At 46.5% G+C, this 27,512-nt stretch overlaps 1 protein-coding gene and 1 pseudogene across 1 annotated transcript in view; both read right to left on the bottom strand.

The window, feature by feature from the left end:
• Positions 1-12,725, bottom strand: part of LOC143955175 (uncharacterized) — a 74,743-nt gene extending 62,018 nt beyond the window's left edge. The window contains 5 exon segments of the mRNA XM_077465267.1: positions 8,619-8,760; positions 9,095-9,169; positions 9,282-9,425; positions 9,548-9,645; positions 9,762-12,725. Of these exon segments, the coding sequence (XP_077321393.1) occupies positions 8,619-8,760; positions 9,095-9,169; positions 9,282-9,425; positions 9,548-9,645; positions 9,762-9,795 (493 nt within the window). The 5' untranslated portion in view covers positions 9,796-12,725.
• A 4,816-nt stretch (positions 12,726-17,541) lies between these two features.
• Positions 17,542-26,572, bottom strand: LOC143955844 (uncharacterized; annotated as a pseudogene).
• Between the last annotated feature and the right edge of the window lie 940 nt (positions 26,573-27,512).

The following is a 27,512-nucleotide window of genomic DNA, read 5'->3' as shown; positions in this document are numbered from 1 at the left end:
CCAAGGATGTCTCTGTACATTGCTACATTCATCTTTCCCTCGATCCTGACTAGTCTCCCAGTTTCTGCCACTAAAAAAACATCCCCACAGCATGATGCTGCCACCACCATGCTTCACTGTAGGGATGGTATTGGCCAGGTGATGAGTGGTGCCCGATTTCCTCCAAACATGACACTTGCCATTTAGGCCAAAGAGTTGAATCTTTGTTTCATCAGACCATTTTGTTTCTCGTGGTCAGGCTACTTCAGGTGCCTTTTGGCAAACACCACGCGGGCTGTCATGTGCCGTTTACTGAGGAGTGGCTTCCGTCTGGTCATTCTGCCATACAGCCCTGATTGGTGGAGTGCTGCAGAGATAGTTGTTCTTCTGGAAGGTTCTCCTCTCTCCACAGAGAAATGCTGTAGCTCTGTCAGAGTGACCATCGGGTTCTTGGTCACCTCCCTGACTAAGGCGCTTCTCCCCCAATCGCTCAGCTCGGTGACCCGCTCTAGGAAGAATCCCGGTGTTTCCAAATTTTTTTCCATTTATGGATGATGGAGGCCGCTGTGCTCATTGGGACCTTCAATGCTGCAGACATTTTTCTGTATCCTTCCCCACATCTGTGTCTTGATAAAATCCTGTCTCGGAGGTCTACAGACAATTCCTTGGACATCATGGCTTGGTTTGTGCTCTGACATGCACTGTTAACTGTGGGAACTTATATAGACAGGTGTGTGCCTTTCCAAATCATGATTTCAAACAAACTTCTTTCACGTTGTCATTTTGAAGAAAATAATGAATTTAAATCAATTTTGGAATAAGGCTGATAGGTGGCATTAATGAGCAATGATAGGTAGCACTGCTATGCTGCACTGGTAGGGGGCATTAATGAGCAATGATAGGTAGCACTGATATGCTGCACTGGTAGGGGGCATTGATGAGCAATGATAGGTAGCACTGATATGCTGCACTGGTAGGGGGCATTAATGAGCAATGATAGGTAGCACTGATATGCTGCACTGGTAGGTGGCATTAATGAGCAATGATAGGTAGCACTGATATGCTGCACTGGTAGGGGGCATTAATAAGCAATGATAGGTAGCACTGATATGCTGCACTGGTAGGTGGCATTAATGAGCAATGATAGGTAGCACTGATATGCTGCACTGGTAGGGGGCATTAATGAGCAATGATAGGTAGCACTGATATGCTGCACTGGTAGGTGGCATTAATGAGCAATGATAGGTAGCACTGATATGCTGCACTGGTAGGGGGCATTAATGAGCAATGATAGGTAGCACTGATATGCTGCACTGGTAGGGGGCATTAATAAGCAATGATAGGTAGCACTGATATGCTGCACTGGTAGGTGGCATTAATGAGCAATGATAGGTAGCACTGATATGCTGCACTGGTAGGGGGCATTGATGAGCAATGATAGGTAGCACTGATATGCTGCACTGGTAGGGGGCATTAATGAGCAATGATAGGTAGCACTGATATGCTGCACTGGTAGGGGGAATTGATGAGCATGTATGTTAGCCCAACATTGAAAGAAGAATTACACACTTTGAATCTAAGTGGCTGCCTGCAGCTGCAATGTTCAGCTAACATCTTTCTTTCCAACAAGACCTCTGGAGTGCATTCTGTTCTTGAAATATATATATATTTATGGTCAAAGCCCTATGGCCGATACGGATATGAACAAGTAGCCTCTACCATAAGATTAACCACATGAAATGGACCTGAAGTGTGCCCTGATCTGATGGTCGGTATACCAAAATAAGGGGGCATACCCTAGATTAGAAATTAATATGTGTGAAGAGAAATGAATTTGAGAAATGCCCTGAAAAGGGGAAGGGAGGGTGGGTGCCGCGCACCGGAAACCGACAAAGACCACAGGCGAGCGGGCTGGTTAAATACCCTCCGGGCTCCTCCCATAAATTCAGGCCACCACACTGGCCTTCTTACTTATGGTCAAAGCCCTATGGCCGATACGGATATGAACAAGTAGCCTCTACCATAAGATTAACCACATGAAATGGACCTGAAGTGTGCCCTGATCTGATGGTCGGTATACCAAAATAAGGGGGCAAAACATTCAGGTAGGGGTGCAGTTTATTAGTTTTAGCTTAATTAGTTGAGCAAGTTTGGTGAACGCTTGTGCCATTTCCACCCGAGGATTGGGAATGTACCGGGCGAGGTAGGCAGGGTCCCAACTGCTTAGTCTTTCAATGACGTGACTTGGGACCCACGCCAACATGCTGCCAAGGGTGCTCAAACACTAAGAGTGTCCAGGGTATGGACCGGGGTCGAGGTGTAGGCTGTGTAGAAGAACCCCATGTGTTCGGGAAACTGGCAGGTACACAAGTGTTGGCACGAAAGCAACAGGGAACAAGAGTCTACGCGTTCCGGTAGGAGTGACAGTAGGTAGTCGAGTACGGTTACTTGATACCAAGCTCTGCTTCTCTATAGAAATGGACGTCCATCCTGGAGTCAGATTGCTGGGTTTTAGACACTGCAAGGAGGAGGATGAAATGAAGTTGGTAGCGAGCCAAGTGACGACTATGCAGAACTTGGCCTGCGGGATTGCTAAAGGCCTGGAATGAACATACAATGGACATTAAACTGGTGCCACCGGGCTAACTGCAGCAGTCTGTGCAGGAAGGACACAACCGAGAGCGGTCCAGACCTGGCTTCAATAACCAGATGAGCCTCGGCCCAGTTGTCGGTGGTGAAAACCACCGCCTGTCCTGTCCTGACATGACCCCAGATACGAGAGGCTGTCATGACCGGGTATAGCCTGAAGAGGGAGGAAGTCCAGGTAAACCGGGGTTTAGGAGTATCCCTGATGCCATGGTCCTGTAAACCAGTGGTGGCCAAAAATTCCCGCGAAGCCTGTGGAGGCTGTGGCATCTGTCACTACCGGGGGCGACAGGGGCATCGTAGACGGTTTAAACACCGATACATCGATCCATGCAGTAAGGAACCTTCCGACATTGACAGGTCTGCTATTGCCACGGCATCTAAATTAAGGATCTGAGAAGGGTCCTGTGTCCGTGAGAGGAGGACCAGGAGGCGTGACATAAAGATCGATCCTGGGGAATGGCCCGTATTGCAGATTTGAACATTCGTCAGGTAGTGTCTGTGTAGAACCTGGCTGCCAGTGCTCCCAACACTAAATTGGCTAGGCCATGGAAAACCACAAAGGGCCACGTAGATGGCCGCTTAGATGACCAGACTGGGAAATATGCGAGGATTTCATGTCCCTAAAGATGGCAGTTGTGATGGGCGAGCGTTTCCGTTGGCTATGGGTGATGCCTCTGGATGCCTCGAAGTGGGGATCTTGCTGTATGAGCCATAAAGACAGGTGGCTCTCCGGGCCCTGTAAGGATGAGAAATGCTGAACGCTGGCTAGGTAAAGCCTGAGCGTGTTACAGGAAGAAGCCAGTTGCGTGTGTCGACACGATCCAGGTGCTGGATGGAGGTTGAACTCAACTATCCTATTTAAACGTGTGCTTGCGACAATTGCGTGGGAGTTTGTCACTGGAAATGTGTTCATAGTGACTGTGAGAAATTCGTATTATCGCATGTGCTTTGCGAAGACTGCAGGAGTTGTGCTTGAACATGTGATTGGGTGCATGCTTGCCACGATTGTAAGATGTTATGCCAAGATGCGTGCTTGCAACGATTGCAAGATGTTATGCCAAGATGCGTGCTTGCAACGATTGCAAGATGTTATGCCGAGATGCGTGCTTGCAACGATTGCAAGATGTTGTGCTAGGATGCGTGCCTGCAACGATTGCAAGGAGTTACACCAGGATGCGTGCTAGCCATGATTGCAAGATGTTATGCTAGGATGCGTGTGTGCAATGATTGCTAGAAGTTATGCCAGGATGCGTGCCTGCAATGATTTCAAGGAGTTATGCCAGGACGCGTGCCTGCAACGAATGCAAGAAGTTATGGTAAGATACATGGGTAGCCAGGTCGGAAAAGACGGAAGTCCATCCAGTCCTAACCACAAATCAAACAAATAAATATCGCCCAACCCGACACCCAATTCTACACCCACAGCTGATCCAGAGGAAGGCAAAAAACCCCAGCAGAGCATGGCCCAATTTGCTACAGCAGGGAAAAAATTCCTTCCTGATCCCCCGAGAGGCAATCGGATTTTCCCTGGATCAACTATACCTATAAAATAAGCACCCCGTTACAATGTACATTTAGGAAAGTATCCAGGTTTTCCCAAAGCAATCTATTGAGCCAGCCGGAACTGCCTGCTAGCAATGATTGCAACAAGTTTGTGCCTGGACATCTGCTCGCAATGATTGCAAGAGGTCTTATGCTCGAATGCGTGCTAGCAATGATTTGCCAGAGGTCTATGCCTGAATGTGTGCTTGCAATGATTGCAAGAAGTCTATGTTTGGATGCGTGCCTGCAACGATTGCAAGAAATCTACGCTTGGATGCATGCTTGTAATGACTGCAAGAAGTCTACGCATGGATGCGTGTTTGCAATGATTGCAAGAAGTCTATTATTGTATGCGTGCTTGCTATGACTGCCAGACTTCCATGTTTGAATGCGAGCTTGCAACGATTGCACGAAGATTATGCTTGATGCGTGCTTGCAATGATTTGCAAGAAGTCTATGCTTGGATTCGTGCTTGCAACGATTGCAAAAATCTACGCTTGTATGCGAACTTGCAATGACTGTACGACGTCCATGCCTGAATGCGTGCTCACAACGGTTGCAAGAAGTCTACACTTGAATGCGAGCTTGCAACGATTGCAAGAAGTCCAGGCCTGTATGCGTGCTCGCACCAACTGCAAGACGTCCATGCTTGACTGCGTACTAGCAACGATTGCAAGAGGTCCATGCTAGGATGCGTGTTTGCGATGATTGCAAGAAGTGTACGCTTGTGTGCGTCCATGCTTGGACGCGTGTATGCAAAGATTGCAAGAAGTCTATGCTTGAATGCGTGCTTGCAACGATTGCCATAAGTCCATTTAATGAAAACCTGTTATGACAGAGGCATAAGCCGGTCATGCCGTGACTGTGACTGATGACGAACCGGACTCTGGAGCATGCACTGAAATGAGGCTAAAGCACTGGGGCACACCGTAACGAATCGGTGCATGTATGCAACTGGATTCGAAACGGAGCGCGGTACGCGGTGGAGAAATTTATTTGATTGCCATGACAGAGGCACTAGTCGGTCGTGCCGCTGTTGCGACTATCCGTTAATCGTGCATGCTCTAAAGCAAGTACTGGAATGTGGCTGAAATACCTGGGCGCGCCGGGACGAATCGGTGCATCGTAGATGCGACTGGATTCGTATCGGACGTCCTACGTGACAGTGAAATTGATTTCCCATGACAGAGTCATGAATCAGAGAACCGAAACCTGCAACCAATAATGAATCCTGACTCTGGAGCATGTACTGAAATGAGGCCGTAACCAACTGGGGCACACCGAAACGAATCGGTGCATCACGGATGCGACTAGATTCGAATCGGAGCGCGGTAAGTGACAGTGAAATGAGTGACAAAAGTTTGCCATGACAGAGGCCCGAATCGGTCGTGCCGCGATTGCGACTGACAACGAACGGGGCTCCGGAGCATGTACTGAAATGAGGCCGAAATACCTGGGGCACGCCGGCACGAATTGGTGCGTCGTAGACGCGACTGGATTCGTATCGGAACGTGATACGTGACAGTGAAATGATCCCATGACAGAGACCCGATCGCTTAGCAACGAGCGGGCTCTGGAGCATGTACTGAAATGAGGCCAACGTAACTGGGACACGTCGATCGAACCTGTGCGTTTTCTTGAGAAATGTGACTGGTTTCGACTCGAACGTACTAGGTGACAGTGAAATGATTCCCATGACAGAGACCCGATCGATTAGCCACGAGCGAGCTCTGGAGCATGTACCGAAATGAGGCCAACGTAACTGGGACACGTCGATCGAACCTGTGCGTTTTCTTGAAAAAATGTGACTGGTTTCGACTCAAACGTACTAGGTGACAGTGAAATGATTCCCATGACAGAGACCCGATCGATTAGCCACGAGCGAGCTCTGGAGCATGTACCGAAATGAGGCCAACGTAACTGGGACACGTTGATCGAACCTGTGCGTTCGAGAACTGCGACTGGTTTCGATTTGAACGTACTAGGTGACAGTGAAATGAATTCCCATGACAGAGACCCGATCGATTAGCCACGAACGAGCTCTGGAGCATGTACTGAAATGCGGCCAAGCAGTTAGGGGCACACCGGAATGAATCGGCGCATTTAGCGGATGCGACTGGATTCGAACCGGAGCGCCGTGCGTAACAGAAATGAGTGAAATGATGAAATGACCTACGTGAGCCAGCTATGGCAGAGGTAGGAGTCGTTGTGCCGTGAGACACGACTGGCAATGATTTTGACTGTGGAACACAGTAACGAGACTATATAACAAGTACTAAAACAGTGCAGTTTTTCCTACCAGCAATATCTACCGAAATGACGCCCGTGAAATGAAGGGCGCTGCGAAATAGGAGCGTATTGAGTGATAACAACCGGTATCATAACGAACGATTCGATATTTCAGGTTTTAACGACACTAAAAATAGTACAGGAAGGTCAATCGAGACCCTTACCTGCGGCAGTCGAGCTGGCGACGTTGTACAAAACGAACGGGAAAGAAAACCACGAGAGAGACGTTTTGTCCGGATGGAAACGAAACACGAGCCGTCGGCCTAGTGACGTAGTGCCGCGCACCGGAAACCGACAAAGACCACAGGCGAGCGGGCTGGTTAAATACCCTCCGGGCTCCTCCCATAAATTCAGGCCACCACACTGGCCTTCTTACATATATATGAGTTTTATAGTTTGCCCCCCTACTTTTGTCCCTGTCCCCCCATGTGTCCCCCTAAAAATGAAAGCTGGAGATGTCACTGCTTACAAGTACTGAAAGTGTCCAAAGGATGGAGATGGCCAGCTTGGCACGGATCACAACCCAGCACATGGAAAAGATGGGAACCACCACACCCACTCTGCAAGGCCTTGCACACTGTGGTTCTAAGCATAGCCCCTAGGAGGGTTCTGGTCTGCAGTGAGCCCAAATATAGGAGCCCAGTCATGTGCCAAGCTTCCCTTACCTACAGAACCTCTGTCACCCGTCACCACCAATCTCTCTGCTGCGAACTGGAAGCTCCTTCTTATCACTCTTCACTCCATGACATCAAGACTTAACTGAATTGTACATTCTATTCCCCAGTTCTCCCCAATACATTGTAAAGTCCCTTCTCTTCCAAAGTAACACAGACGGTTACTCTTAAACAATAGGTTCTTTAGTGCAATGGTTCTCAACCTCAGTCCTCAAGTACCTCCAACGGGCCATGTTTTGGGAACTTCCCTTAGATAAATTAGCTCTTATCAATACCATGTCATTGATATTGATTTAAAGCAGCTGTGCAAAGGAAAAAAACAACCTGAAAACATGGCCTGTTGGGGGTACTTGAGGACTGAGGTTGAGAACCATACATACAACATACAGGGATATACAATGTAATACTGACATAAAATCACACACATAGGTTGGACTTGTGTCTTTTTTCAACCTCGCCTACTATGCACCTATGTAATCACTGCTTTAGTGAATAAAGTTATATTTACCGTTCTGTCCAGGTTCCATAGAATATACAGAATCACAATTATATTTCCTCTCTCTCTCTCTCTCTCTAATAACAATGTACCGGATTTGGCTGTGCAGCGTTGTCCATAACTTTTTATAGCTTAGTTGCATCCCAGTAAATGGCATCAAAAGTCCAGTCCTTGGACAAGGTCTTGCAGTACCCAGGGCAAAGATGCCAAACTTCCCCCACTCCTCATTCATGATGTGCAAATTTAGGGGATCCTACATCGATCAGTCACTCCCTTGTCTAAATCACTGTCACTATCACTACTCCTATCAGCCTTGTAACAGAAGGAAGGTGCCCCCATCCCTTCAGTAAACCATTGTGCCCAGGGCAGCCACACCTCCTGACCACCCCTTGTCCCAGCCCTGCTTGGATCCCATCCAGGGGTCCCGCTAAGGTGAAACTCCACCACACAGTTCAGTTCAGCTCTTTACAGCATCCTCACTAGGGATGAGCTCTGGCGTGTTCGCATACTCCATGTGCAGAGCCTGTCAGGAAGTCGGTGCAGTTCTGCGCTAATCACAGGCAGTGAGACATTACCCGATCTCAGCAGCCGTGCATCGGGGCAATGTCTCACTGCCTGTGATTAGCGCACCGCTGCGCCGACTTCCTGGCGGGGGCTCTGCACGCGGACCATGTGAACACACTTGAGCTCATCCCTAGTCCTCACTGATCACCTCCCATACAGGAAGAGACCACGAGGTCCGATCCGGTTCAGAATCAGGAAGTGACACATGAAGGGGAAGGAACATTACAGCACCAAGTGTTAACTCTTACCACACCACACATTAACCCTTTAGTAGGCAAACACATATTTAACCCTTTAGAACCTGCCTATAGGATGATGTGAAGATCTAATAATTATCTAACATTTTTTTTACACTACAATCCTTATACCTAGAAGTGAAATGAGGCTTTGACCTGTTTTTTTTTTTCATAATGTCTGTTACCTACCTGTGTTAAAGGGTAGAGAAATGTCCTCCTGTTCACTTTTCATAATAATCCCGACCTCCTCCGTGAATGACTGATCACCCCCCACATATGTCTCTACTTCTTCTTCTTTAACCTCAGATTTTATATTAATCCGTTCTTCACCCTACACCAAAAATAATAGAAAACATCTATTAAAGTCAACTCAAGGCAGACATAAAGGATACAAATGACAACGCATTCAGTATGTTCCCTCCATTGGAAGAACACAAGGATGAAGAGGACCAGCAATGTGTCTGGGCTTAAGACCCACAGATGAAATAAAAAAATAAAAATGGGGTGAAAAAATGCAGGACCCTATAAGGAGCTAGAAGCGGGGATGGGGGATGGGTAACAAAGGCTGCACTTCAGATGTTGAAGCAAAACAAGAGACTACACAGAAGAACGTCATCTCATGGCTTAGAATATATATTTAGGTCTAGATGCCCAGCCCCACCTACCTGATGATGGTGGGGGATGGTGTGATCTTCCTGTGTGGAATCCCGGGAATACAGAGGAGGGGAAAATCTCTCACCCTAAACCCCAAACATGAAAGAACAATATATAAATAGAGCAAGAGATTTAATAGAAAAATATCATCTCATAGCTTAGAATACTTTTCTGTTGTAATTGCTCAGTCCCATCTACCTGATGATGGTGGGGGATGGTGTGATCTTCCTGTGTGGAATCCCAGGAATACAGAGGACCTCCCTCCTCCATAGACTGCGGATCCCCGGACTTCTCTTCTTTTTCTACTTTAATCTCAACTTTTATGTCTTTCAGTTGTTCACCCTAAACCCCAAATGTGATAAAACGAATTAATAAAAGGAAACGAGAGATGAAATAAAATAATGTTATTTCAAAGCTTAGAATTCTGTAACGTATTTGAGTTCTAATTCCTCACTCCCACCTACCTGATGATGGTGGGGGATGGGGTGATCTTCCTGTGTGGAATCCCGGGAATACAGAGGACGGGGACATCTCTCTGGTGGGTTCCCATTACTGGATCCATCTGTAGGAAACACCCACACTGACTGAATACATTGTTTCTATGTGTTTATCAGATGATGGGGGATCTAGGTGGAGCCTCCGTACTACTCTCTCCTTTACAATAAAGTCTCCTCTTACCCGGTGATGTGAGGGGCGGCTGATTGTCCATCATGACGTCCTTGTAGAGATCCTTGTGTCCTTCTAAATAAATTAATATTATTACTTCCACTGCTGCCAGTTCCAACAATGTTTTCTTTTTACTTCCTCACAACTCACCTCTCACCCAGGAAGTCTAGTTCCTATCCTGTAGATTGCTCTGTGATGTCACAGGAAACATGTGACCAGGAAGCAGGAAATGGAGGGCTGGAAAGTAAAGTGAAACAATCTGCAAGCAGATCACACCTTATTACCCTGAAGGTCTCTCCCTCCCTCCGTCCATCTTCATTTATATTATATCCTCTTTGTAACTTTCTCCCCATATATACCCCTCTCTGTGTATAGCTCCCTGTATACCTCTCTCTCTATATATCTCCCTGTATACCGCTCTCTCTCTCTCTCTCTCTCTGTATAGCTCCCTGTATACCCCTCTCTATATATATATCTCCCTGTATACCGCTCTCTCTCTCTGTATATCTCCCTGTATACCGCTCTCTCTCTCTGTATATCTCCCTGTATACCTCTCTCTCTCTCTCTCTCTGTATAGCTCCCTGTATACTCCTCTCTCTCTTTACATTTATCCCCTGTATACCCCTCTCTCTGTATATCTCCCTGTATACCTCTCCACCCATCTCTGTATATCTCCCTTTCCTGGTTACCTCACGTCAGCACACCATGGGCCAATCCTCCGTAGGTAACCCCAAGGAGCACCTCCAATAGATAGAATAAAAGACCCACCCTCCTAATCCCAGTTGTTCTTCATTTTTGGTCGCTCCAGGCCACCTTCCAAAAGTTTCCAAATCGGATGGATGTTGGTGAGCAGTATCCCCCCTACCACACCTCCCCCCTAGGTTCTCTGCCTCTCCTGGGTTGAAAGACCCTATGTGTGTGATAAATCCCCCGTAAGCCAGGGTACCCTTGTTCCTGGGTCGCGGGCATTGTTGCTTAGATAGCACATTATTTACTGACCTATGCGGTGCTTCTCAGGGACACTGTGGCTGCACTCCTTGTTTTTCTCCCATACTGTGTCTCCTTAGCAGCGTGACGGGCTCTCTCTCTCTCTTCCTTATCCTGTTTGGAGGGCGGTTACCCTCCAATCACCTGACAACTGATTTAACAAAATTCAGAGAGCCTGATGGCCTGAGCGGCTGTGCTTCCTGTCTCTCTGCATGTCAGTTCCAGGTAAGACAGTCTCTCTCTTCCTCCTTTTTCTTATCAGGCTGGCTGTAGTGTAAGTAATCTTTCTTTTCTTCTTTTAGTCTTTCACCGATTAGTGACCTGCCTGTGGACTTAGCAAGCCGCCTGTTGCACCCTGCCACCCTCCTTCACTGTAAGCTGCTTAAAGGGGACATGACACAAAAAAATTCAAGGAGAACACAGGGGGTGGGAAGAGTTTTTCTCTCTGTGCTCCCTGTCTCATGCAGTGATTCTTGTTTGTTTTTTCTTTTTTTTCTTTTTTTAGATGAGCACACCGCACAGGTCAGAAGCACTAAGATCTACAGAAATGTGCGAGGGGGCGGCGTGGGACGATGGGGGAAAAGAGTGCTAACCGTTCGCTCACAGTTGTTTGTCTTGGCTGTTTTGCAGGAGCCGAAGTCCAAAGCGCCGACGCTCATCAAAGCATAAGTCCCACCAACGTTCTGTGTCACCGCGGCGCCATGAATCCTGTCTATCTGTATGGAGGCTCTCGCTCTCTCCTGACCCACATGAACTGGGTGTCCAGACTTCTACCCCTGCCCAGACCCAAGTGCAACATCCTCCACAGGGTCTGTGCTGGGCCTGCAAACTCCCAGCCTTGCCTGGGAAGCTTATCTGCAAGGGTTGCCTTGGAGAAGTGGCAGCAGATAAAGAGGATGATGCAAGGAGGTTTAAAGATTATATCTGCAAAGCGGTACAGGAGAGCCTCCAGGACATGGCTATTCCACTCTTCGCATAGGCTTACACAGCCCAAGAAATCTCATGCCTCATCTGAAGAGAGCGTATCAGAGTCATCCTCAGATCCAGAGGGTGCAGGGCCTGGGACCTTTGATTATAATCTAGTTGGCTCCTTTGTGCAAGCAATTAGGGAAGCCCTGGATTGGGCGTTAGAGTCACTACCACCACAAAAGATCCATAGGTTCTTTCCTAACCTGAAAAAGGAGGGACCTACCTTCCCAGTTTTTCTGGAGATTAAGGAATAAATCGGGGATGAATAAGAGAAACTGGATAAGAAAAAAACGAATTTGCAAAACAAACACTCAAAACTGTATCCCATGCCTTCTTCACAGGCTAGCCTTTGGGAGACCCCACCAAATGTGGATGAAGCCTTGCAGTGTTTGATACAGCATGTGTCCTTACCTTTGGAGAACTTGGTTACTTTCAGGGATCCAATGGATCGCCGGGTAGACGCAGATATTAAAAGGATTTATTCCGTGGCTGGGTGGGCCCTTCGCCCAGCCATTACCTTGACGGCCTTGTCAAGGGCCTTGAAGACATGGTTTGCCGACGTTGAGACTGCTTTAAATGCAGGGGTAGACCCCTCAAAGATTGTTACAGCATTGGAGGAGCCAAACATTTCAGCAGATTTCCTTGCAGAGACATTGGTAGATTTAGTAAAGCTGTTAGCCAGATCTATGGCCAGTGCTGTTACAGCAAGGAGGGCCATGTGGCTCTGCCTTTGGATGGCAGATGGGACTTCCAAACATGCCTTGTGCAACATACCATACAATGGCAAACTACTGTTTGGAAAGAACTTGGATGATGCAATAAAGAGAGTCACGGGAGGCAAGTTGGCTTGTCTCCCTCAGCCTGAAAGAAAGCAACCACTTGGACAACCCAGTCAGTCAACCTACAAACGCTTCCAGAAGGCAAAATGGTACAGGCCAGGATGGGAGAGACTTCAATGGAGAGGGACTCAATGTTCCTTTCTCCGGGGCATCAAGTCTAAGGCAGTACAGGCAGCCAAGACAAATGAAAAGTCCTTTTGAGGGTGCACCCCCCAGGCTTGTCCGGTGAAGCCTATTGGAAGGTCTGGGCGGTGAAGGTTACCGATTGCTGGACCCTGGACACTGTAAAAAAACAGATACTCTATAGAGTTCTTACACCACCCTCCAGATTCCTTTGTGAGAACTCAGTGGCCAGAGTGTCCCAAGAAGAGACAGTCCTTGGGAACCTATATAGACTAACTCTTCTCCAAAGGGGCCATCAAGCATGTACCGACAGAAGAGAGAGGGGGAGGTTTTTATTCCCAAATCTTCCTGGTGCCAAAATCTTCAGGGACCTTGAGGCCTGTGTTGAATTTAAGAAGTCTAAACAATTACATCCTTGACGGGCGATTCAAGATGGAGTCCCTCCAGACCATAATGAAGGTGGTCCAGGAGAACGACTGGCTCATTTCGGTGGACCTGTCGGGCGCATACCTTTCCCTATAAGGGAAAGCAACATCAGAGATATTTGAGGTTCACAGTATGCGACCATCATGATCAATTCACATGCCTCCCTTTCGGCATCTGTAACGCACCAAGAATATTTTGGAAGATTCTCCTCTCCATCATTTCTCTAATTCGCCTGGAAGGAATAAAAATGTACCATTACTTAGACGATATCATCATTCTGGGAGACTCAGCTCAACAACTCGGAGAGTATCGGGACCGGGTCCTTCTGACTCTAAACAGTTTTGGTTGGATAATAAACAGTCAAAAGAGCCAACTCCATCCCTCCCAAACAATGGAGTATTTGGGGGTAATTTTCTCCACTTCTCAGGGACGGTGTATCTCCACAACAGGAAGATTTATCAGTTGTGCCAGCGTACCCTAAGCACAATGAGGTCTACCTTTCTCTCAGCCGAAGACTGCATGGTCCTGATCGGGATGTTTACCGCCACAATTCCGGTAGTCCCATGGGCCAGGTGGCACATGAGGGCATTCCAGGTAAGCTTGAGCCAATGGGATGAGTCATTCATGAACCAGAAGATGTACAGCCCAGAGGGGGTACGTTGAGATCTAGGCTGGTGGACCGTGCCAGAGAACCTATCCCATGGGTACCCCTCAACCCAATCGTCACCTCAGACGCCAGCCTCCGGGGTTGGGGGGCCCATTGTCAGGGGAAAGAAATCCAAGACCATTGGAACCCACTATACAAACAATCAAACTATTTGGAACTCAAGGCCGCCTTTCTTGCTCTACAGGCCTTTCAGGAAGATCTGCAGGGAGCACGGGTCAAGATGCTACTAGACAACAAGACCGCAGTAGCTTACCTTGCCCACCATGGGGGGACAAGGAGTCTAACGCTCCTTCACCTGTCGGCAGACATCTTTGCCTGGGCAGAGGAGCATCTTGAGGACCTGACAGCAGCATATCTCCCAGGAAGTCAGAATCAACTGGCAGATCAGCTAAGCAGACATTTCCCTGAACAAAGCGAGTGGTCACTCCAACCGAGGTACCTCCAGACAGTTTTCAGGAAGTGGGGCACACCCCCATGGTCGATTTGATGGCTACCCCTCAAAATGCTCAGCTTCCCCTGTTTGTGACAAGATACAGTTACACATGAGCACTAACATAGGATGCATTTTTGATCCGCTGGGCCTTTCCAATGGTGTACATTTTTCCACCAAATCCATTATTATTGAATCTCCTGTTGAAGATCAGAGCAGAGAAGGTCCACACAATGTTGGTGGCTCCCCGATGGCCTTGGTTTCCTTTTTGATCATACAGATGTTGTCAGCCCCACCAATCCCGTTTCCAGCCAAGAGGGACCTGTTGAACCAGAACCAGTGGCGACACTCCACCCAGTAAAACTAAAACTAGCGTCATGGCTGCTGAATCAGCCCGATTAAGGGCTCAGGGACTTTCCTCACAGGTGGCACAGACTCTAATGAAGGCCAGAAAGACCTCAACCAACCGGACGTATGAACGTGTTTGGACAAAATTTGTAGAGTTAGCTGAACGCAAGCACTTTTCTCCTGAATCTCCTTCTCAGCCAAACATACTGGATTTCCTGCAGTCAGCCCTAGATAAGGTGTTAGCATATAACTCAATTAGGGTGCAGGTCTCTTCCCTATCATCTCTCACCGGGCAAAGGGTTGGCTGAAGATCCCCCTAATCAGGTGTTTTCTGCAGGCTGCAATTTGCATTAAACCACCAAAGAAAGGCCTTATACCTTCCTGGGATCTCGGCTTGGTCCTCAGGTCACTCACACAACCTCCATTTATACCTCCGGACTCTTGCTCCTTATGGTTCCTGACCTTAAAAATTGTGTTTTTGGTTGCCATAGTCTCGGCAAGGAGAGTTTCAGAATTTGGACGGCTCTGTCCTGCAAAGAACCTTACTGTGTGATCCTTCCACAAAAAGCCATTCTCTGACCTGTTCCAAGTCTGATGTCTAAGGTCGCATCTAGCTTCCATGAGAATTGGCAATCCTCCCAAGTTTTGACCAAATACCTTCATCTGTACTAACAGAGGATTTCAGCTCACTGGATCTGGTGAGCCTGCTGGCCATGTATCTGAAGAGATCCGCTCCTATTAGGAAGGTGGATAACCTTTTTATCCTCCCAGTGGGCACCAAAAGGGGTGAGGCAGCAAAGTCAAGAGTGATCTCTTCCTGGGTATCAAGGGTCAAAACCCTAGCCTACAAGAACCAGGGTCTGGCTCCTCCGTAAGTGACACATGCTCATTTAACGCGAGGGATGGCAGCCTCGTGGGCAGCATACGCTAAAGTTCCGCTAGAAGACATTTGTAGGACTGCCAGTTGGAGTCCCTGCACAACCTTTGCGCGCCACTATAGCCTGGATATTCAGGTCACATCATCCACAAAGTTCGGGACAGCGGTGGTCTCGGCAGCCTTACAAGAGAAATAAAATTAGTTTTTCCTTATTATGCAGCATATCTTAGCTAAGTGTCCTTTTTCTTTTTCCCATCCTTCTTCTTTATTGCTAGTTAAATTACATGGTGTGCTGAGGTGATGTAGCCAGGTATATGGAAAATTGTTATCAAATACTTACCGTAATTTTCCTTTCCTGGCGTACCTTCACATCAGCACAACTTTCCCGTCCTGGTGGCCTGTCGCTATCTAGTTAAAAAAACACTGGGGATTAGGAAGGTGGGTCTTTTATTCTATCTATTGGAGGTGGTCCTTGGGGTTACCTGCGGAGGATTAACCCATGGTGTGCTGATGTGAGGGTATGCCAGGAAAGGAAAATTATGGTAAGTATTTAACAATTTTCCATATTCCTGGAGATACCTCACGTCAGCACACAATGGGTTAACGCCTCCTCCGGAGCCCCACATGATCACCTGTATCTAGCAGAATAAAAGGCAGCCCCTCCCCCACTGACTTGTTCTTTTTTTTGGTCTGCTCCAGGCCACCTGTGGATTGCAGTGGTAAGTACTTGTTTGCTGAAAGGATTTCCACCTACTGCACCGCCCTTCCATGTTCAGCCTCTCATGGAATTGGAAGACCCAGAATGTTGGATGGTAAAGCCTCCTGAAACTGGGTATCCCTTGTGCCGGGCTGCGGGCAAAGTTGCTTAAATAGCACAAATATTTTACAGGTGTGGTATTCCTAAGCTCTGCAATGTCACCATTTGGAGTTTTCCTGTCTTGTATAGGCAGCGTGCCGCTCTCCTGGCTTTGTCTTCAGTCTGAGAGCGGCGGTGGATGATGTCACAGAGGTCCTGCCAGTTTTCTCTTGTATGGTAAAGACTTGTTGCTGTTTGCTCCCCCTACTGTGCTGTGTGTTCCCGGGGGTTAGACAGTCTGGTTTTTGTCTCAGATTCCGTGTCTCTTGTCTGCCTCTGGAAGGCTGTCTGACCTCACCTGCTGCCACTTAAAGCGGTCCTCCACCCTGAAGTGGAAGTTCCGCTCATCTGATCCCTCCCACCCTCCGGTGCCTATCGGCACCTTTCAGGGGGGGAGGGGGGTGCAGTTACCTGGATAATCCAGGTATCTGCACCCATTTCCGGGACAGACCGCCGCAGATCCCCCTCCCCCCCCCCCCGTTGTGTTCTGGGAAACACACAGTTCCCAGGACACAGCGGGGACCAGCAGAGACGCGCAGCGCGACTCGCGCATGCGCAGTAGGGAACCGGGCAGCGAAGCCGCAATGCTTCACTTCCCGATTCCCTGACAGAGGATGGCGGCGGGGGCAGCAGAGAGACGAGCGATTGCTTGTCATCTGCCACCGACATCGCTGGACCCTGGGACAGGTAAGTGTCAATTTATTATAAGTCAGCAGCTGCAATATTTGTAGCTGCTGGCTTTTAATATTTTTTTTTAAAGGTGCAGAACCACTTTAACTACCGTAAGTAGATAAAAGTGAATGGGTCTTAAAGAGACAAGGTACCTGCTTTTTTCTTGGTGACAGAATTTTGTTTTTTTTTCCATATTTTTTTGCACATATGAGCTCACCACAGCTGTCAGTGGCACAGAAGATTAGCGAAGGTACGAGGGGGCGGCGTGGGACATATCTTCAAAAGAGTACTCAAGGAATGATCAAGGAATGCAGTTTGGTGTTTTGCATGATTTTAGGAGCAGATGCCCTAAACGCAAACACTCTAATGCCCCGTACACACGGTCGGAATTTCCGATGGAAAATGTGCGATCGGATCATGTTGTCATCAGGCTGGGAGGGTGGGAAATGTCTGCGGTGTAAAGAGTTGACCCACGGAAAGCAGTGCAGTGGACCATGCAAAAGATGACAACCACGGATAATGTTGAAGCTTCTATGGAAATATCTGAGTGGATTGCAACAAGGGTGTCAAGAACCATGAATCAGACCGAGACACAAAATGCAGTAAAAAATAGCACACCTTTTAATGTCATAGAAACAAATAGTACAGATCGGGAACATAGTCAAAACATAACCGGTAATCAGGAAGCCAGAGATCAGCGTTGTCGGAAGCCAAAGATCAGGAACCAGAAGGGACGTCAGCTGGGCAAAGTCTTTAACAGGAACTCAGCAGAGACACTCAGGACATGTTAAAAAAGGCAAAGGCATGAAAGACATGAACAACGCAGTTTAAATAGCCAGAAGGGGCTGGCTGTAGGCTGGACTGATGAGGCAGGTAATGGTAACCAGTTGAGCCACTGTGGAAACAATGAGTGGCTGGTAATTAACCGACAGCTGAGCACTGAGAAGAGCTTCTAGAAGCCCAGCCCTGACAAAGGGAAGGTCTGCCTTAGAAAGAATGGGTGGATGTACTGGCCCCTTTCCTGACTGCAGATCCTCAACTGGTGAATTGTGATTTGGTCTTAGAGTCAGCATGGGACTATACTAGGGTTGTCACCTCATCCCTTTAAAACCGAACACATATGAATTACACAGGTTCTGAGGCTAATTTAATGCAAATAAGGTACCAAGTGAGTTTAATTACCTCCTTAATCAGCCACAGAACATGTGTCATTAATATGTGTTCCATTTTAAAGGGATGAGGTGACAACCCTAGATTATACATTGGTAAAGGCAGAAATACTAGTCAGGCTGGGAGTGAGTGTTGCTTTGAGGACGAGCCAAGTTCATGGTTGGCGCTTTGACAGGGCTAAGCCTGCCTGTGTGCAACTGTATCATCTAATGCAGGGGGGTCTCCAAACTTTTCAAAGGGCCAGTTTTATTGTCCTACAGATGTTGGGGGGGCCTGATTGTGGCCGGCAGGAGTAGAAAATGTCCCAGGCCCGGCATCAGTGAGAATAAATATGGCCTCAGGGTTGGTGGTCAATAGGAGGAGGAGTACTGCCCCTATTAGTAGGAGGAATAGAATCCCATGATTGGTATCGGTGGAAGAAATAGTGCCCCGTTGGTGTCAGTGGGAGGAATAGTCCCCCAAGGGCCAGAGAAAGGCTAGCAAAGGGCCACAGTTTGACAACACCTGTTCCAGGAGGTCCAGGGCTCTGTGCAGGCCAGTCAAGTTCCTGCACCCCAAACTTGCTCATCCATGTCTTTATGGACCTTGCTTTGTGCACTGGTCCAAATCATTTGGTGGAGGGGGGATTATTGTGTTTGGTTGTTTTTCAGGGGTTGGGCTTGGCCCCTTAGTTCCAGTGAAGGAAACTCTTAAGACATCAGCATACCAAGACATTTTGGATAATTTCATGCTCCGAAGTTTGTGGTAAGAGTTTGGGGATGGCCCCTTCCTGTTCCAACATGACTGCCCACCAGTGCACAAAGCAAGGTCCATAAAGAGACGGATGAGCGAGTTTGGGGTGGAAGAACTTGTCTGACCTGTGCAGGGTCCTGATCTCAACCCGATGGAACACCTTTGGGATTTCTTCCGTGTCATTGGTTTTAAAATACAATTCCAATTCCTACCTAATCCTCTTTTCTGCTACCTTATCCTGTAATAACTCTTCGTTTAATCCTCAGGGAGTTATTCTGTTTAACTCTCCCTCGAGCTTAATTCCCATCGTTACCGACGCATGATCAGAGAACATGTATAATGAGATTAAAAAGGAAAGGTATCTGTGGGGAAATAAAATTGGTAAATCTCTGGGAAGGATGTTAAAAAAGAAAATAACAGCGAATTATATAGAAAAAATACAAGACAGTGCAGGAAAAATGGTATGTAACACAACAGGGATAGCAGAAATTTTTCAAGAATACTATGCGAAATTATAAGCCATTAATAAGAACGAAACACCTGAGCAAAAAAATAAAAGAAAGGATAAAATAAGAGCTTTTTTGGAAGAGACAGATCTAAAAGGAATCTCGGAGGAGCAAAGGAATGGGTTGGAGGAATCGGTAACAGAGGAAGAGATAAGGAAAATATTAAAAGAAACCCCCCTGGGTAAGAGTCCAGGCCTGGATGGCCTAACAACACTATATTACAGAAAGTTCAGAGATATTCTGGTCCCAAAGTTATGCACATATATTAATGGGATAGGCACAAAGTGTGCAATAAGGAAGGAGGCTAGAGGCGGCTGTAGCCATAATACCGAAAGAGGGAAAGGATGCTACACTTTGCTCGAGTTATAGGCCAATTTCATTGTTAAATGACGACATCAAGTTGTTTGCCAAGGTAATGGCGGGAAGGTTGAGACCACTAATGGGCGAGCTAGTACATGCTGATCAGACTGGTTTCATACCCAGAAAAGAGTGTCGGGACAATGGAATCAGGGCATTGTTGGTGATGCATTAAATAAAGGAGGCCGGGACCCCCGGTCTACTCCTGTCAATTGATGCTGAAAAAGCATTTGACAGGGTAGACTGGGGGTTCATGGGAGAGGCCCTTGTGGGGAGGGGTATAGGGAAAAGATATATGAAGTGGCTGGGCGCACTTCACGAACACCCCACAGCAAGGGTGAAAGTGAATGGCGCCATGTCAGGACTCTTTGAAATGTATAATGGTAATAGTCAAGGGTGCCCCCTGTCCCCCGTACTGTTTGAACTGTCACATGAACCATTGCAGGCGAAAATGCGACAGGATGTGAACATTAGGGGGCTTAGGTTGGGAGAAGTGGAACATAATTTAGCCGCATATGCCGATGATATACTGTTTTTCGTGACCTGCCTGAGGATAACTCTGCCCAATTTAATTAAAAAACTGAAACAGTATGGAGAATGCTTGAACTTTAGAAAAAAAAACAGCGAAGTCTGAGATCCTGAATATGGGGGTCCCCCTAGAGGAGGCACTGATATATCAGAAGGAGTTCCCATTTATTTGGAGAGAGAAAGAGTTAAAATATATAGGGGTTAAGATTACAACGCACAGGGATACGTTGTACTAATCAAACTTCCTGCCATTGCTGAATGAAATTAAGAAGGATTTAAGCAAGATAGCATCAAGACGTGTCCTGTTGGGGAGAATTAATATATTTAAAATGAGTCTATGGCCAAAGATCATGTACCAAGTTAAGATGCTGCTGATCCCTCTCCCACAAGTATACTTTAAAACTTGAAAAACAATACTCCTTAGGTACATCTGGAAGGGGAAAAAAAATCAAGAATAATGCCGCGTACGCACGATCGGAATTCTGGTTGGAAAAAGCTGATGGTTTTCCTGATGGAATTCCGCTCAAACTGTCTTGCCTGAACACGGTCACACCAAATTCCAACCGTCAAGAACGCGGTGACGTACAACACTACGACGAGCCGAGAAACAATAAAGTTCAATGCTTCCGAGCATGCGTTGAATAGTTTCCGAGCATGCGTAGGAATTTTGCGCGTCGGAATTGCTACAGACGATCGGAATTTCCGATAGAAACCTTTTCCGTCTGAAAAATTGAGAACATGCTCTCAATTTTTTGCTGCCGTAAATTCGGCCAGCAAAATTCAGATGAAGCCTACACACGGTCGCGTTTTCCGATGAAAAGCTCTCATCGGGTCTTTTGCTGGCCAAAATTCAGATCATGTGTACGCGGCATTAGTCTACAAATACTAACTAGAGATAGAAAGCTAGGGGGTCTGGGAGTTCCAGATTCCAGGGAATATGTGAAATCCCTGGTCCCCTCACTCCTGAATGCAGCCAAAAGTCTAATTCCCAAATATTTTTAGTATTTGTTTTGGGGCTTATATATTCGGATGTGTCATTGGTTGCTGATGGGGGGGGTTGTGACACAGTTTATCATCTGATCATTTTCCCCAATTATTGATGGAGAATTGTGATTGGTGTAGACCTTTTAAAAGATATCTATTTATATATGAGCAATATGGTGAGCTGTTCGATGCCCTAGTAGAAGTCCTTTTTGGACGAAACGCGTATGGCCCGGTTTCTCCACTCCCCATATTGCTTTTTAATCTCGTGATCACTATTTTATTCAGTTTTTTATTTTTTGTTCTGTTGGTTTTTATGGAAATAAATAGCCACTTTGCGTTTTGACTTGCACCATTGGGAGCTCGTGTTCCTTTATGTTTCACATATCACCTGCTCCAAGGGCCCGTTGGTTTTCTTTGGGTGATATACTATTTGCTGGCCATCCCTGCACTTCCTGGATTCCATCGTATGAAGATTCGGTTTGCTGAGGACACCGCAGATTGGTCCATATTGATGGAGGATCATTCGTGACCTGTTACATCGTTCCTGTATGGTCGTAGCCAGAGGCGGACTGACAACTCATGGGGCCCCTGGGAGTTTTTTAGTTATTTGTAGGGGGAAATAGATGGGGGTTTATTCTTTGGACTATCTGAGGTTTAGTGGGGAGGAGGGTTGGGAAGGCTTTCAGGGAAAAAAATGGAAGGACTGGCATATATTTAAACAGATAATGAATTTTGCAGAAATGCTGAATAGTTCATAAATAGGTACATTAAAAGAGGTAGGAAATAGAAGATCCAGAGCAGTGGAGGGGTTCAGAGGAAAATTGTATGTTTCTATAGAGAAGCAGGAATAGGTAGGATGGAAATGATGTTATTACATCTGACTGAATCCTGTAAACGTTTTAAAAGAATAATAACAATAAAAGAAATTGAAAACAAAAAAAAATAACACCTTTGGGATGAATTAGAGCGGAGATTGCGAGCCAGGCCTTCTCATCCAACATCAGTGCCTGACCTCACAAATGCGCTTCTAGAAGAATGATCAAACATTCCCATAGACACACTCCTAAACCTTGTGGATGGCCTTCCCAGAAGAAATAAAGCTCTTATAGCTGCAAAAGGAGGGCCAACTCAATATTGAACAGACATCCACCAGCCTCTCTGACCAGCTGTTTAACCACTTACACCCCAGACCAATTTGCAGCCAAAGGACCACTTTTTGCGATTCGGCACTGCGTCGCTTTAACTGACAATTGCGCGGTTGTGTGATGTGGCTCCAAAACAAAACTGACGTCCTTTTTTTCCCACAAATAGAGCTTTCTTTTGGTGGTATTTGATCACCTCTGCGGTTTTTATTTTTTGCGCTATAAACAAAAATAGAGCAACAATTTTGAAAAAAATTCAATATTTTTTTACTTTTTGCTATAATAAATATCCCCAAAAAATATATAAAAATTATTTTTTTCCCTCAGTTTAGGCCGATACGTATTCTTCTACATATTTTTGGTAAAAAAATCGCAATTAGCGATTATTTATTGGTTTGCGCAAAAGTTATGTCACAGCGTTTACAAAATAGGGGATATTTTTATAGCATTTTTATCAATATTTTTTTTTTTATTGTAATGGCGGTGATCAGTGATTTGTATTGTGACTGCGACATTATGGCGGACACATCGGACATTTTTGACACATTTTTGGGACCATTGTCATTTATACAGCAATCAGTGCTATTTAAATGCACTGATTCCTGTGTAAATGACACTGGCAGTGAAGGAGTTAACCACTAGGGGGCAGTGTAGTGGTTATGTATGACGTGATATGTTTTTTTTTATTGTAGGGGGCGTGGCTTGGCTTGTGATGTCACTGAACGTCCTTCCCTATAAAAGGGAAGAGACGATCGGTGACAGCCACACTAGGACGCACGGGGGAGAGGTTTGTTTACACAGACCTCTCCTCGTTCTTCAGCTCTGTGACCCGATCGCGGGACACCAGCGGCGATCGGGTCCGCTGATCCAGCGGCCACGGAGCACAGGACCGGGTCGGGAGTGTGCCGCCGGCAGCGCGCTTCTGACCCACGGCTGGGCACTTAAAGAATGATTACCGGTATGTGCTTGTGCCCAACCGTGCCATTCTGCTGACATATAACGGCATGAGGCGGTCCCTAAGTGGTTAATAAACAAGTACCCGCCCTCTACTATTAACCCGCTCCTAAACCTGCACCAGGCTGACTCGTCTACAACAGAGCTCTTCATACTATGACCCTCCAGATGTTCAGGAACTACAATTCCCACCATGCCTAGTCATGTCTGTGAATGTCAGAGTATTACAATGCCTCATGGGACGTGTAGTTCTGCAACAGCTGGAGGGCCAAAGTGTGGAGATCCCTGATCTACAACATCAATAAGGAAGCTCACTCCTATGAATTCTCTGGTGTTGCAAAAGGTTTCCTTTCCTAGTGAAAGATTTCCCGCACTCTGAGCATGATTATGGACGCTCTCACCTGTGTAAACTCTCTGGTGCTGAATAAGATTTATTTTCTGAGTGGAAGAATTCCCGCACTCTGAACAAAGGAAATGGCACTAATTTGTGTGAAGTTTCTGGTGTCCAGTAAGTCCTCCCTTATAGGTGCAAGATTTCCCGCACTCTGAACATGAATAAGGACGCTCACCTGTGGGAACTCTCTGGTGCTGAATAAGATTTTCGTTCTGAGTGAAAGATTCCCCGCACTCTGAACAAGGGAGATTACACTCATTTGTGTGAAGTTTCTGGTGACTAGTAAGTGCTCCCTTATAGGTGAAAGATTTCCCGCACTCTGAACAAGAGAAAGGACGCTCACTCATGTGAATTCTCTGGTGCTGAATAAGGTTTCCTTTCACAGCGAAAGATTTTCTGCACACTGAACACGAATAAGGACGCTCGCCTGTGTGAATTCTCTGGTGCTGAATAAGTTTTCCTTTCAGAGTGAAAGATTTTCCGCACTCTGAACAAGGGAAAGGACGCTCACCTGTGTGAATTCTAAGATGTGTAACAAGGTCTTCTTTCCGAGTGAAAGATTTCCCGCACTCTGAACAATGGAAAGGACGCTCACTCCTGTGAACTCTCTGGTGCTGAATTAAATTTTCATTCCGAGTGAAAGATTTCCCGCACTCTGAACATGAATAAGGACGCTCACCTGTGTGAATTCTAAGATGTCTAACAAGAAGTCCTTTCTGAATGAAAGATTTCCCGCACTCTGAACATGAGAATAGATTGTCACCTCGGTGATCTCCTTCATGGGGTGAGGAAGTTTCCTCGGGATTAGAAGGATCTGTTGATGGATCTGCAGTGTGAGATCTTACATGGATATTTCCAATCATAGTATGTGATTGATGAGAAGATTCCCCCTGATCAGAGGGATCCATTGATGTCTCCGGACAGGAAGGTCTGTGATGTATATTTTGTGTATTTGGATTTCCTCCTGGAGGATCCTGTGTGATGACATTATCTTCTGACTTACAATCAGCAGATAATAGAAGACGTCTCTCCGAGGAATTCCTGACATCACATCCATCTGTTGGAAAGAAGTAAAAAAATAGAATAAATCTCAGTAGATGACAAATAAGTGGAGTTTTGGCTCCTCCTCCCCGTCGGTGGAATAAGTGGAAATGCCGATCTCACAGCTGGGCTCCTGTTCTCCCTCCAAAATCAACCAGAAAAGTCTTCACACCGAGTCCATATATCATCTGCTAATTCTATAATAATAAATAGCTATGACTGAGGCTTCATTATCCAAAACGCGTTAGTGGATTGTTACTACATCGGATTGGCCGGATTTTATATGATGAAGAGTTTGCAGATCATATATGGACTCCAAAAAAAAAGTCACTTTGGTCTAACAGTCACTTTCACAGAGCTCTGGCATGGAACCGGGTACAACTGTAACATCAAAATATGGAGAAATAACCTTCCTCCAAGATTTACAATGCTGGTGTCCTGGGGTGGCTCCACCCCTCCCCCATCAGTGTGGAGACAACCTAAGCTGTTAGTGCAATGCTTTATTAAAGGGTTAGATCACCTCTATAGAAGAACTGTAAAGCTGAACAAACACCAGATCCCTCCTGGACCCCGCTTTACATGTGATGGCGATGACCAATCAGAATCCATCTGGTCCATCCTGGCAGCTCAGTATGGAGAAGACAGAGCAGTGGGGTATTTCATATCCCCTGACCATTGGAGTGGTGAGAGAGTCCTGATAGTAGAGGATGATGACGGTAAGTACAGTGAGGACCGGGGGTGGGGGGTGAAGGGGGTCCGGTGTTAGGAAAACAAACCCTTTAATGTGACTTTAGGGGTCTGTGTGACCAGTGATGTCTCATCCGCCTTCCATTGAAGGTAATGAAGTACATATTGTGCTCCATTTGCTTTTTCCCCTTAACCACAGCAACCCGGGAAAGTGACAGCCGGACCCGGAAGTGATGTCACCCACATACAGTGGCGGAATTATAGGGGTCACTGAGATTGCCATGGCGACTGGCCCTTTGCTGCAGGCCCCCTGTACTCTTCAAGAGGAGGAACAGCAGGGGCGGGCAGAGACGAGCTCCCCGATCGTCAGCCAATCGTACTGTAATCAGCACTGTGCAGGGAGCGCGTCATACTAACCTAAAGTGAAAGTCGTGTGTTCTGTGCTCTTTGTCTCCCCCTACAGTGCAGTACCTGGCAGGAAGAGGTAAGGTAAAGGACTGCCTTTTTAATAAGACTATCTATCTACTGAATGTGTTTTTTTTATCTCTGTGTATGCATGTGTGTGTGTGTGTGTGTGTGTGTGTGTGTGCATGTATGTATGCCTATGTATGTGCATGTATGTGTGTGTGCATGTATGTATGTGCATGTATGTGTGTGTGCATGTATGTATGTGCATGTATGTGTGTGTGCATGTACGTATGCATATGTATGTTTATGTGCATGTATCTGAGTGTGCATGTATGTGCATGTGTTTATCAGTGGCGGTGCATCCATAAGGGCGCACAGGCGCCGCCCCCTCTCTCCAGCCACCCCCTCTATGACCAATGGATAGATTCATGCATAGCATATGGATGCCTATCAGGAGGAGAGGACGGGAGGAGACGCATGGAGGACCCCGCTTGTAGTCATCACCCACTGCCCCCCCAAGACAGGGTAAGTGCTTGTCAGACGGCGAGCCAGATTCACAGTGGCAGCATTTGATGGCACGGTGGCAGAGTTTGATGGGCACAGTGGCAGCATCTGATGGGCACAGTGGCGGCATTTGATGGTACAGTGGCAGAGTTTGATGGGCAGAGTGGCAGAGTTTGATGGCACAGTGGTTGCAATTGATGGGCACAGTGGCCGTAACTGATGTTTTTTTTCTGAATATTTCCATTTGCTTGCGCCCCCTATACATTTTGAGCACCAGCCACCACTTGTTTATATGTGCATTTATATATATATATATATATATATATATCAGAGTCACTGCCAGACACACCAGAGGTCCCAGGTTCAAGCCCAGGTCCTAACAACTGCATTCTCACACTTGCCAGTGGTGACAGCGACACCTGTGGCCAAGTACAACCCATGGCAATCCAGCTAGACTGGTATTGAAACCATAATTTGGTATAATTGAACCTAAAACCCAACTGTGGTTTTAGGAATTTTAAATAGAAAAAACACATAGCGCATGCGCTTCAGGAACCGGCGCTACATACTCTCCTTTCCCATTTAGACGATGTCCTCATCATTTGGAAAATAAAGGAAAAACTTCTAATCCTAGAAAAATTAAGTACTTGAACTTGAACCTGAATTCATCAATGTAAAACGTTTAACAATTTACACAGGCAGGTTATATGTTATACAACCCAATTCCTGACTATCTATACCACCCACTCTCCGGTAGCTTGATAGATGCTCTTCATGATTCCTGGAAATAAAACACACACAAAAACACAACAAAACCCGCTCTGTTTCTATGTCTTTAGAAGGCAGGGTCTCGCTCACAAATAATGAGACTCTCTCTCCTAAACTTAAAAGATCTAACAACTAGCGAGCAAGAAAGACTAAATGTTTTGTGCAAACCCACACCACCTAGTGGCGAGAGTTATTAAGTGCCAGTCCTTTCCTTGTGATAAGTACTGTGGTCTGTGGAAGATCTTGACACGGAGCTTCTTTATAAACTGAAACATCTAAATAACTACCCCACAGTCCTTGTATTCAAGTAAAAAGGAAGAAAAAAAAGAAAAAAACTCTTTTGAGGCAAGAGAAACAGTTCCGGTAGCTCTTTTACCAGTAAAACCTCGGGCCT

The sequence above is a fragment of the Lithobates pipiens genome, unplaced genomic scaffold, assembly GCF_037356315.1.
Source record: "Lithobates pipiens isolate NorthernLeopardFrog02 unplaced genomic scaffold, aLitPip1_a1.2 Scaffold_35, whole genome shotgun sequence".
Taxonomy (NCBI): domain Eukaryota; kingdom Metazoa; phylum Chordata; class Amphibia; order Anura; family Ranidae; genus Lithobates; species Lithobates pipiens.
This window is presented reverse-complemented; position numbering and strand designations above follow the sequence as displayed.